Source organism: Canis aureus, chromosome 21 (assembly GCF_053574225.1).
Source record: "Canis aureus isolate CA01 chromosome 21, VMU_Caureus_v.1.0, whole genome shotgun sequence".
NCBI lineage: Eukaryota > Metazoa > Chordata > Mammalia > Carnivora > Canidae > Canis > Canis aureus.
In genome coordinates, this window is record NC_135631.1 from 54,525,143 (window position 1) to 54,537,524 (window position 12,382).

A 12,382-nucleotide genomic window follows, 5' to 3' on the forward strand; every position below is an offset into this window, starting at 1 on the left:
CTTTAGCCCTTTGTAGAAATAACACTTGCATCACCTTTCCTCAGTAAGTCTGACCCCTGGCTCCTGCCTCCTCGCCGGTGAGCCGCTTCCTGCCGTGCTAAATCACGCGCCCTGGCTCAGTCTTTCTGAGACTCACTCACGTGATATTTGCTTTCAAGCCTCAGCTACCGTCAGGCTGACATTTCTTCTCCAGTTTGCCCCTAGGATAGTCTATTTGCCATAAAATTGCTTGGAGGTGCTGTCCCTGCTGGCCAAATGAGGCGGAGAGGTGATTATCATAGAGCTCAGGCCTCGAATCCCGGCTCAAGTGTGAGTTGTGACCTGAGTTCTCCGGGACCATCACTGCCTGCGGAGTCTGAGGGCGGCTCGCAGGAGGGCCACCTTCTCACCTGTAGCTCCTGCTCGTCCCACACACACTCGTGATGCTCATCAGTGCCGGGGCCAGGCCTGGACCTCAGAGGGCATAAGTGCTCACCTGCTGGGTTTCCTCTCCTGACACCAGGTCACCAGCTCTTCAGAAACCACCTGGGTGTCCCAGAGAGGGATTCCACCTGGAGTTAGCACAGACCCCACAGGTAGTCGGGCTCTTTCCCACAGGGCAGTTACACGTCGTGTGTCCAAGGGTACCCGACTTCTGTCAAATTTGCTGTGAAGCTGGGGGTTCCACGAACGCCCTACACCTTCAGATTTGCTAATTTGCCAGAATAGCTCCTTGCACTCAGGAAGGCACCTGTCTTACTTACCAACTTATTTTTAATTCTTTTAAGGTTTGTTTATTTATTTGAGAGAGAAAGAAAGAGCACGAGTGGGAGGGGCAGAGAGAAAGGGAGAGAATCTGAAGCAGACTCTGTGCTGAGTGTGGAGCCTGATGCGGGGCTCCGTCCCTGGACCCTGAGGTTGTAGCCTGCGCTGAAACCAAGAGTCAGATGCTTAACAGACTACACCACCCAGGCAGCCCATTTACCGATTTATTTATTATAAAGGAAACAAATGAGGAAGAGATGGGTAGGACAAGGTAAGGGGTGTGGGTGGAGGGCACAGAGCTCCCCTGTCCTCCAGGCACGACTCCGTCCCAGCACATTGATGTGTTGAGCATCACTGTCCTTCACAACACAGGTATGATGGATTGGCTCATTGGCCATCGGGCATTAACTCAATCTCAGTCCTTCCCTCTCCCCACTGGTTCCCCAGAGATTGAAGCTGTAGGGCTCAGAGTCCCACCCTCAACTCTACTTGGTTTTCCTGGCAACCAGCCCCCATCCTGAAGCTCCCAGGGGGCCCCAGCCACCTGTCACCTCATTGGCCTACAAGAGCCATTCTTATTCCTCCAGAGATTCCAAGGGTTTCAGTTGCCCTGTGCCAGGAACCAGGGATGAAAAGCAAATATTTATTTTTCATTAGACGGCCCCCTGGAGTGCTCGGAGTCCTGGAGATGAGCGCTGTGCTGTGGCGGGGCTGGGGGTGGCGGGCGCTCAGTTGACAGACACGCTGACAGAGCAGGGTCCAGGTGCCAGAGCAGGTGTGTCCGCGCTGAGCCAGCTGGAAGAAGGACCAGGAGGGAAGTCACGGGGGCCCTTCCACCGGGCTTCCTCGCTAAACCCCACCATTTGTTCTCTCAAACCAGGGTGAAAAAGAGGACGGACCTGATAGGAGCCTTTAAACTGGACCCTCTCTACCTAAAGCACAACCATCAGGACTCAGGTACGCTGGCGTCCTTGCTTTCTGCGATGTTCTGGTTTTGTGTTCCTTGGAGCTGCATTTCTGCCAGAAGCCAGAGGGGAAAGTTGGCGTCCACACGGACCAACCCCTGGGAACCACTTCTCTGGGGCGGGGATGGGGGTAGAGGCAGGGGTGGGGTGCTGATGGGGCCCCAGTCTGCCTCGATGCTCAGTGCAGGGGCTGGGAGGGGGCCCCGGGGGCCGGAGGGCACCACACAGCTTTCAACACGGGTGTGGACACCTCCTGTGTAGGACCTTTAAAAGTATGACTGCCAATCGGAGAAGGACAAACATTATATGGTCTCATTCATTTGGGGAATATAAAAAATAGTGAAAGGGAATAAAGGGGAAAGGAGAAAAATGAGTGGGAAATATCAGAAAGGGAGACAGAGCATGAAGACTCCTGACTCTGGGAAACGAACTAGGGGTGGTGGAAGGGGAGGAGGGCGGGGGGTGGGGGTGACTGGGTGATGGGCCCTGAGGGGGACACTTGACGAGATGAGCACTGGGTGTTATTCTGTATGTTGGCAAATTGAACACCAATAAAAAATAAATTTATATAAAAAATAAAAATAAAAAAAATAAAAGTATGACTGCCCCACTGTCTCCCCGAGAGCTGCATCCGCTTGTACCAACACCTCCGGGGGACGTGGAGTGGGGCTGGGGGTTAGGGGAGCCAAGGAAGCCCCGATGACACGGGGCAGGATCAGCATCTCCCCCGTTGGGTTTGTAGACCTGCCTTCTGTGCCTGCACCTGCGGTGGGACCCAAGCCGTCCCCAGGCCTGCGCTCTGGCTGTGAGCTTCTCGATGACCGGGGTGGAGAGGGGACGTGGCCAGGTGCGCAAGTCCTGGTGAGGAGCACGATGCTCCCTGGCACACGGAGATGCTGCAGCACTTCTTAGAAGATGCCAAATAGCCCGTTTCCTGTGGCTACTGCCCTAGGCCACAGCCACACGCCCGATCATAAGTTAGTACAGGCCAGGCTCGGGGGGGCGCGGAGGGGGGAGACATGGACATTTCTGTGAATTTTTTTTTTCTTAAAGATTTTATTTGTTTATTTGAGAGAGAGAAAGAGAGCATAAGCAGGGGGAGCAGCAGAGGGAGAGGGAGAAGCAGACGCCCCGCTGAGCTGGGAGCCCAACGTGGGGCTCGATCCCAGGACCCCGGGATCGTGACCTGAGCTGAAGGCAGATGCTTCACTGACTCCACCACCTGGGTTGATATTCTGGGATTCTTACCAAAGAAATAAGAATTGGATATTTCGAAGAATGATCCCAGCAATACAAAAGATTTTTTTTTCTTTTGAAAAGCACGAAATGAACATTTCCAAACATGAATAGTACTTACAGCCAGAAAGTGTAATTATTTCTGAATTCCCTCTATATTTTTAAGGTTTTGAAAACGAACTCAGAACTATTTAAGCGTTGTTCTCAGGTGTGGTGCAGATGCTCATCCCGGTGGGTGTTCACAGACACCCCCCCCCCCCCAGCTACGCTTGCTCAGATTTTCTCAGGACCTAAAGCTGCCCTAAAAAATAAGGTCTAGTTTTTAAAAACAGAATTGGCAGGAAACAATGTGAAATTCTGAGCCAACTGCCAAGCTCTTATGTTACAAAAAAAAATGTATTTCATGTTTGGATAATAAAAATCTTTGCAGTCGTGACAGAAAGCAAAGCGTTGCCTCTTAAACCTTGAAGTGATTCTTGGAATGAATTTAAGTGAGGGCCATCTGAGGACGGCTTACGGCTCAAGGCACACAAAAATGTATTTTACACTGCTTTTATAGAAAAGCTGTTTCCTATTGAAATATTTGCTATGGCTGTTAGAGATGAGAAATATTAGTGATTTGTATTTTTCCCCTAAAACAATAAAAGACCACAAACTTCTAGAAGTCCACGAAAACAGGGGCCCATTTTGTGTTTAACAAGTAGATCACCAAAAATCAACTTTCAGCTTTTATGGCCAATGGATGTAAGGGCATATTTATCTGCACGGATTTAGCCCTGGTGCCGCCACTAAGCCTTGTGCTCCTTGAAATGAAAACTATGTTTTACAGGGTTTGTTTGTGTGTTTTTTTTTTAAGATGTTATTTATTCATGAGAGACACAGGCAGAGGGAGAAGCAGGCTCCCTGCAAGAAGAAGCCTGATGTGGGACTCGATCCCACGACCCCGGGGTCACGCCCTGGGCTGAAGGCAGATGCTCAACCGCTGAGCCCCCCCAGGTGTCCCCAAGGATTTGTTTTTTTTTTAAACCTTTCTATGTGATAATAAAAGCCTCCTTATTAACTATTTAAAAAGCCTGTCAGAATTGCCCTGTGGAAAAAAAATTAAAATTAAAATTAAATTAATCAATTAATTAATTAATTAATTTTAAAAAAAGGAACTGCCCTGTGGCCCCTTATGCCGTGCACTCAGCTCGCGAGGCCGCAGCAGCGGGTATTCCTGCGTGGGTGTCCTTAGGATGCCTCCGACACTGGGTCCAGGGCGAAAGCCTCCCCCTCCGTGAGGTCTTCCCAGATCTCTCCGCTGGAGCCGATACCCTTCATGGCACGTGAGTCTGGCCACGCAGCCGTCTCACCCACTGGTTTCCTGCCTGTTGTCTCTCTGTCCCCCCCGGAGCCTCGGATCCGGTCGTGCTGCTGCTGGAACACTGCTGGACTCGGGGGATGGTGACCGGCGGCAGCCTTTGGGCAGCATCGTGGGAGCGGCTGCCGTGCCAGCACGTCCCTGCCTCGGTTCTGCACTCTGCGTGTGATGTGAACAAAGGAGGGTCCTTCATGCGCCTTCATGCACGACGTCATCTGGGTTCCGAGCAGACCCTTGCCGGGTGCTCATTACATGCCATGCATACTTTGGGCCGCGGCTCTTTCATTTCTGCTGGCGTGCGTGCCTCGCTGTTGGGTCACTGCCGGTGACCCTGCTGGGGACATCTGCTTCACAGTGTGTTTCATACGGTGCAGAGGGCAGGGGCTGGGAGTTGCCAAGGGCTGTGCGACTCCGGGCTTCGGTCTCAGGGTCCCTCATAAAACCAGGAGGCGGAGCCTTGCAGGATGGCCCCCCACGTTTTCCCATCGCCACCATTTTACGACCTAATTGGGAGAACACCTGTTGTCTCCAGAGGAGAGTCAAAGAGCCGGTGATAAGCAACAACTTTAGGTTTCCTTATACGTGGAATGTAGACCCATCTGTAGAATCACTGAAGAGCAGTCTTGGCGGGGGTGGGGGTGGGGGTGGGGGTGCTGGGTGGCGCTTGTCCCAGCTGCCTGCAGCCTGGGCTTGCTGCGGCCAGGCTACCGTTGCTCCTGCTGCAGAAGCGGGGACACCAGTGCGCCGCAGCGTGTCCCGTCTGGACCTACACTGGAGGATCAGATGTTCAAAACAGGACTGCCGCGCATGTTCCCAATTCCCAGGCGACTGCTTGCCTGAGGTCACCCCGGGGCGACTCCCACTGGTGAGAGTTTCTGTCCACCAAAATCCTTGGCTCGGCTGCGTTAGGTGCAAGGGGAGACCGAACGCAAACCCGCCTTTTCTGTGACCACAGCGAAGCCATCTGAATCCAGGGTGATGACTTGGCTCCAGTGGTTGCTCACCAGCGTCTGCCCCGTGCCGGGCTCTGGGCTGAGATCCAGGGATGCAGACACAGACGCCCCTCCACAGCCGGGTGCTTGTCTTATGGTCTAATCACTCTGTATGTCACCAGTTCACCTTCCCACGCACGAATGAGTGCACGATGAGGTCTTCAGGAGCTGAACGCCAAGTTACTAGTGGGCAAGAGAAGAGAGCTCAGATGTTGTGCTTGTGGAAGCATAGAAAGCCCCTCGTCGACCAGCATTTCCACTTTGTACTGGAAAACCCCGTGGATCCGTGACCTTGGGAAGTGCCAAGGAGAACACCCAGCCCCTGCCCTCCATGGTCTCACGGAGGAGATAATGGGGGGGGGGCACAAGAAATCGATCTTGGGGATCCCTGGGTGGCTCAGCGATTTAGCACCGCCTTCAGCCCAGGGCATGATCCTGGAGACCCAGGATGGAGTCCCACCTCGGGCTCCCTGCATGGAGCCTGCTTCTCCCTCTGCCTCTGTCTCTGCCTCTCTCTCTCTCTGTGTCTCTCATGATTAAATAAATAATTTTTTTTTTTAAAACAAAACAAGAAATTGATCTTGAAAATGAGGAGGATTAGGCATGCAATTGACCAATGTGTCTAATGGCTTCTTTTTGTTTGTTCCTTTCTCTTTTGCAGGGCTCATCACCGACTACAGGGTAAGTGGGAGATCTCGCTCGCTGAGTCCAGGTCTCAGGTAACCACAGGTGTGAAGGCAGCGCTGGGAGCTGTCGTGGGCTCCATGCCTCTCGGGGTCAGGGACGCCCTGGAGGACCGCGTCTACCTAGGTCCTAGGTAGCTAAGCAAGCCAGGCCGCGGACAGCTCTGCTGAGCCCAGCGACTCTGGGTGTCGGGTCAGGGGGGAGTCATCTTGCCCGCCCTTTGGGACGGAGGCAGGAAGTTCTGCGCCCAGGTTCCTGTCGGGGTGGGTGCTGCGCTTGGACCCGTGGCCCCGTGCTGTGCGAAGCTGCTGTGTGCCTGGGGCCGGCGCCTGCAGGGCCCTAGGGAGCAGGGCCAGAGACCTCAGGGGTGCTCCGACAGCAGGCCCCGTTCTCAGCCGGGGGCCGTGTGTGGCGCTGGCAGCTGCTCAGAGGTGAGTGAGGCCCCCCACTCCTTCCCGGACCCCCAGGCTCCTGAGGGGCACGGGGCCCAGGTGGCCACACGGGCCAGGATGGCCGTTCCGCACAGTGCCGTGGGCGGCCGTTCTGAGACAGACCTCAAATGTGTTGCTCCTCTCTGATGGCCCTTTCCGGCCCAAGGGAAACGTCCCCGTGTCCCAACTCCTCAGCCCGTCCCCTGGACTTCAGCGTCTCCTTATGCCACATCTAATGCTTTATGATAACGAGGCCTCAGCGCCGGCGGCTTGTGAGCTGCGTGTCACGTGTGGACAGTCTTAGGTTGGTCCACCCGCTGTTCTTCAAAGACCCGTATCCAGGCAGGTGTGCAGCGCTGCGGCAGCCAGCCTCACCCACATCCACCTGGCCTGGGAGGTCCTCCTGGATCGTTGTGCGCTTCGCTGCCCCTTCCCAGCAATGCCAGGGGACGGCACCTAGTGTATCCTTAGCAGATATTTCACGATTAATGAATAAACAGTGAAATTTATGGAGGATCAAGTTAGAAGGATGGGGAAAATTGTTTTGGAGTAGAGAATTTTCGAAGAGCTGATGCCCATAAGTTAGCCCTTGGAATACCATCTCCATGAAGTAGGAGAGGTCCCATGGGGCAAACGCAGGGCGTCCCACCAGGAAAGACCACACAGGTCAGTGGGAGCCTGTGCTGGGCCCTGGCCATGCAAAGGGCCTGGAGCACCAGTCTTGACCTATGAGTGCTGTTCCTTGGTTCCCTCATCAAAGGCACAAGTGTTCCCGGCCTCCCCTGACCCTCTCCCCATGCCACAGCCCTACGGGGACCCAGACTGTATTTTCTGGCAGTTTTACTGCTGTCTTAGCTCCGATGTAGGGACATCTTTCCTTTTCGATGCGCTTATAGACGCCTCTCGAACTCTCTCATGGCTTCTTCCTTTAGAGCAAATTCCAGGCAAATGCCCCGGCACCCAGGCTCTTCCTTTAGAGTGAATTCTGGGCAAATGCCCCGGGGCCAGGCTCAGCAGACCAAGAAAAAAGAATATGATTGACATCATCATCATTTTGTTCAAGGACATTGGGAGCCCAGCCTGAGGTGGCCACCGCCCTGGGGCTGCGGAGGAGACACTGGGATTCTGGGCGTCTCCCAGGCTAGTTGGGGAAGTGGGGGGTTCGAGGGGTGAGTACTGCGCTGGCAGGAGGCACGGGGCCTGAGGGCAGCGTCAGCACCTTGAGGAGGGAGCTGGGAACACGTCGGCGAAGGCGGTTCATACTGCGTCTGCCCGTGGCGGCAGGCCAGCGGTGGAAACGTGGTGTCGTTTGCCAACGATGCACGTGGTCCTGGGCAAAGTGGGGACCCTGATCCCCGTTTCACAGACGCGGAGACACAGGGTCAGCGAAGTCAAGGAATCTGTGGAACACGGTTAAAAGAGAACCAAGGACTTAAGTCAGAAGCTCTCACTCCGAGCCTCCCAAGGCCCTTTGGTGAGGGAAGTGCGCCTCCCGGTCCTCGTTGGTGGCTTCTCGCGAGCGGGACGGTGTACAGGACGTGCCGAAGACAGGGTTTAGAATTTTTCAGTTGTGGAGGGAAAGCACCCAGAAATGGCTCCGCTGTGTCCCAGAAACCTGGAGCGGGCTTCTGTGTGCGAGATCCTTCCAGGCGGCCCGTGCAGGACGGTGGAACGGACCTTCCTCCTGCTGTATCAGCACAGTGGTCGGAATATTCCACCGAGCGGCATGGGGTGGGCGAGGGGCGGGGGTTGGAAGAGCAAGGACCCGGAGTCCCGTCCCCTCTGTGCATCCGGGCTGTGTGCACGGGGAGCTGAGTGCACGGGGCATTTCTGCTCCGGGGGCACCTACCTCCATCCCGTCCTGGGCTCAGGTCATGACAGCACTTTAGGGCCACGTGCGAATGAGCGCTCGATTCACCTGTGAGCACCTGCTACTCCAGGACGGAGAGGTTAGCTTCGCCCTGCTGTGCATCCCCATGTTAGACGTAGACCTCACTGGGATGCGCAGCTGTCAGCTTGGTGACGAAAGGTTCTAGAACGCAGCATCGGCGCGCAACAAAGGCAGGAGACGATGGCTTTACCGCCTACTGGTCAGTTAGCGGGGACGGTGAAGGATCTTCCTTCCGATTTTCCGAAAAGGCGTGTTGGTTCCGTTTTTACTGACGACCCCCCAGCAGCCTGCAGACACAGTGCTGGGTAGGCCGGCCGTGTGTCTGCAGGGGACACCGTGGCACCGAACGTGTCCGTCCCCCTGGCCTCTTCTCACAGCGCTAAGAAGACAGTGGTATGACCTGTGACCCCACCAGGCCCAGCGCCTGGGGGACCCCGAGCGACACCATGTCAGATGCCTGAGTGTCAATATCGGGCCCCCACTTCTCTCTCCCACTCGAGAGCCTCCCGTGAAATCCTTGCTGGGAGCCCCAAGTTCAGAAAGTGGCTCGGCCGTGGGTGCGACCAGCGCAGGGCTTGACACCTGCCTGCCCCGGGCTACGGGGGAGCCGTGCCCCCCGTGCCCTGCGGGAGGGTCCAGGCCTAACCCCCTCCCGCCGTGGCCCTGCACTCGCCAGCCCCGTCTGCGAGCTGTGCCCTGCAGGGAGGTCCAGGGAGCGGGAAGGGAGACTGCGTTGCCCTGGGCATCTTTGCAAGTCCAGGACGGGGCTCTTGGGAGTCACAGAGAAGTGCCCTCGCTTTCTCATGCCAGATGCCCCCTTGTCCTTCCTCCCCTCTGTGTCCCTTCTTGCTGGCTTCAGCACCTTTGCCACCATGGAGGCCCCCACAGCCGGTAGAGTGCCAGCCAGCTGACAAACGGGACAAGCTAAAGAGAGACTATTTGAAGACCAACATGTTGGGCTTTTCTTTTCTCTTTTTTTATGATTTTATTTATTTGAGAGAGAAAGAGAGAGAGCACACACGCACAAGCAAGGGGAGAAGCAGAGGGAGAAGCAGATCCTCGTTGAGCAGGGAGCCAATGCGGGATTCGATCCCAGAACCCTGAGCTCATGACCTGAGCCGAAGGCAGACGCTTCATGGACGGACCCCCCCGCCCCCGGCACCCTGCGGTTGTGTTTTCTAGTGACCGTCTTGCAGGTCACTGCGAGCAGGGCAGGGAGAGTCACTCTTGCTCTAGGAAAGGGTGCCAAGACGTCCCAGGGAGCCTGCGGGGTGGAAGGTGTGGGTGTCGGCTTGGTCCTTCCTCCTTCCCGTGGACAGACGGACGGACGGAGCAACCGGCCCCACTCCGCTGCCCCCGCCGGTCGGTGAGCCCCACCGGCATCTGCTCAGGGGACACCGTGCCTCCCCAGGAGCAACCTGTCCGTCCTCCCTTGTCTCGGAGCTTTGCACAGAGAGGCTCCAGCTGCAGGCGCTGCTCACCGCACGGTCGGCTTTGCATCGGCACGGGCGGCAGGGGACGGGCCAGGGGACCTCCAGGGGGTTTGCTCCTCCAAGGGCAAGAGGTGCCCGGTGAGCCGGAGGAGAGCAGCTCTCGGTACGTTGCTCCCTGACACAGAGTGTTCTGTTCTCTTCCAGCACTGGCAGCTGCCCCTGGGCCGGAGATTCCGCTCCTTGAAGATGTGGTTTGTTTTTAGGATGTACGGAGTCAAGGGGCTGCAGGCCTACATCCGCAAGGTGACTGTGCGTTCATCACTTCTGGGGGTCACATGGGGACTTCCGTAGGAGCTTAGAAATGAAGGACGGTGTCTGTCTCGGCCAGCTAGCTCGGACTCCTGAGGGTGGGCAGTCGGTGCAGGATGACAGACCTGCACAGGCCCGTGGGGACCAGAGCCGTCAGGTCCCCGGAGGCTGCGGAGCCAACACCCCCGACAGCCCGTCCTGTCGCCACGTCTGCCCGTGGCAGGTCCAGGCAACAGTGGTGGAGCGGTGGGGAGAACCCAGTACGCTCTGCTCCAAGCACTGCCAGCCTGGGAGGGTCTCCAGGTGGCTGGGGATGGCTAGCTCCTAGCCCCGGGGTGCCCGGTGCGCCCCTGAGCAGCGGCACGCTCGTGGTCTTGGACCTTCCAGGTGGGTCCCGGCGACCTGTTTGGCTGAGCGAACCAGGCCTCCGTGACAAGCCTACAGAGGGAGAACCACTTCAGGACCCACCACCCTGCCTTTTTTTTTTCTTTTTTAACAATTGAGGAAACTGAGGCCAGAGTATATGCTGCCCCCCCGCCAAGACCCCCCTTTAGCTGGCTGCAGCAGGCTGCTGGGTCCCAGCGCTTCCCTCCCATGCCAGCATCCATCCTCAGCCCCAGCCCCATCTTGATGGACAGAGGTTCTTGGGCTTCGTGGGAGCGGGGACGCCCGTGGTCTCTGGGGGATGAGGCAGGACTGCGCGCGTGAGTTCAGGAGAACATGTCCTCGAATACAGTGAGGATTCAGCTCTGGGGAAGGAGGAGAAGGGCTTTAACTGGCCAGATGATTTAAGCTCAGGGCCCCCTGGGTGTGATCAAGGCTTCCTGTGAAAACACTCCACACCCGGCCTCGCGGGGAGGGAGGGGATGCTCAAAGCCGGTCCCTTAGCAGGTGGGGCTCCTCTGGACCCTTGCTGGGGGGCGGGGGGGGGGGGGGGGGGGGGGGCGGCGCCTGCCAGCACAGTCTCTGCTGCCCTCTAGCGGCCCCAGACCTATTCCTCTGCCCGGAGCGGCCCTTGAGGGCAGTTTGGGTCCCGGCCACACTCGCTCCGGGGTCCAGAGGTGCGGAGTGTGCAGCAGGTGCGCAGGCCCCGCGGGCTTGTTCTCAGTTCACATCCTATTTGAATCCCCTATGGGGCTCCGTGAACCCCGCAGAGCCAAGTGAGGTGGGGAATTCAGTGAGACGAAGGCGTGTGTCGAATGTGACAGGTGCTGTCCTTCTCTGTGGGTGCAAGGGCTGCAGGGGTGCAAGGGAAGAGGGTCCCTCTTCCCGACCTTCGTTCTAAAGTGCTAACGGGTTGTTTTGGTGGGATTCAAGGGTCCGCTGCACAGAAGAAAATGTTAGTTGGGGTTTTTCTGAAGACCCCACAGTCCTCCCGTCGGGGTGGCAAGCGTCGTCCTGCCCTGAGTGCGAGCAGCCCGTGTGTGGGCGACGAGCACTCGGCGGAGATGGCTGGGAGCACATCCCTGAGCTGCGGCCGCGGCCCAGGAAGTGTCTCTAGGTGGCTGAGTCCCGAGCTGCGTGGCCCTGGGGAACTCAGGCGGCAGTTCTCCCCTTTGCAGCACGTCCGGCTGGCTCACGAGTTTGAGCATTTGGTGCAACAGGATCCCCGCTTTGAAATCTGCACGGAAGTCACCCTGGGGCTGGTCTGTTTCCGGCTAAAGGTAGGTTTGTGGCTTTAGTCCCGTTCCCTTTGATGGGCGGGCCGGGAGGGAGGATCATGCATCACCTGGGTGCTCAGAGCAGCACGCTGGCTCCCCAGAACCTCAGAAGTCACCAGGCATTTTGCCGCCTGGGGTCCCTGGGTCCAGGCCCTGCTGCCCCTCCTCCACGGAGCTGAGACTTCTTGCGTGTGCAGACCTTTGGTCCTAGAATGCTCCCCGGTTTCTCCATCCACACGGCTGCCACTGCGATGCTCTGAGCCGTAACCTGTACACAGGCTCACTAACTGGGGGGTCACCCCCAGACCAGCCCCGGCCCCGGCCCCAGCCCCGACCCGCGGACCCCAGTGTCTTCACAGGCCCCTCCAGGTGGCCGGGTGTGTGCAGGGGTTGAGAAATGCTGGTCTGTTGTCCTGCTGCCCTACTCATGAGTGTGTGTGTGTGTGTGTGTGTGTGTGTGCACGTGGGGTGGGGGGGAGCTGGCCCAGAGGGTGGACGGCACAAGCCGTGTCTGCTGGGGATCATGACCACGTTTCTGGAAGGTCCTCGAAAGAGGCTGTGCACACAGGCCCCTTATCAATCTACCTGTGGGAGGGAGGCTGGAGGGGGGCCTGGCGCTGGCCTGTGCAGCTGAGCTGGCCGTGGGCGCTGCCACCTGCCTTTTCCACTGGCTCCA

General features: G+C 57.3%; 1 protein-coding gene across 6 annotated transcripts in view; it reads left to right on the plus strand.

Moving 5' to 3' along the window:
• The window catches only part of DDC (dopa decarboxylase), a 74,267-nt gene that overhangs the window by 58,274 nt on the left and 3,611 nt on the right, over positions 1-12,382 (plus strand). For 5 of the 6 annotated variants that reach the window (XM_077864174.1, XM_077864171.1, XM_077864173.1 and 2 more), the window contains exons 10-13: positions 1,625-1,701; positions 5,959-5,978; positions 9,941-10,039; positions 11,593-11,709. In XM_077864174.1, the coding sequence (XP_077720300.1) occupies positions 1,625-1,701; positions 5,959-5,978; positions 9,941-10,039; positions 11,593-11,709 (313 nt within the window). The remainder of the gene's footprint in view (positions 1-1,624; positions 1,702-5,958; positions 5,979-9,940; positions 10,040-11,592; positions 11,710-12,382) is intronic. The other variant, XM_077864172.1, reaches the window with a different exon arrangement.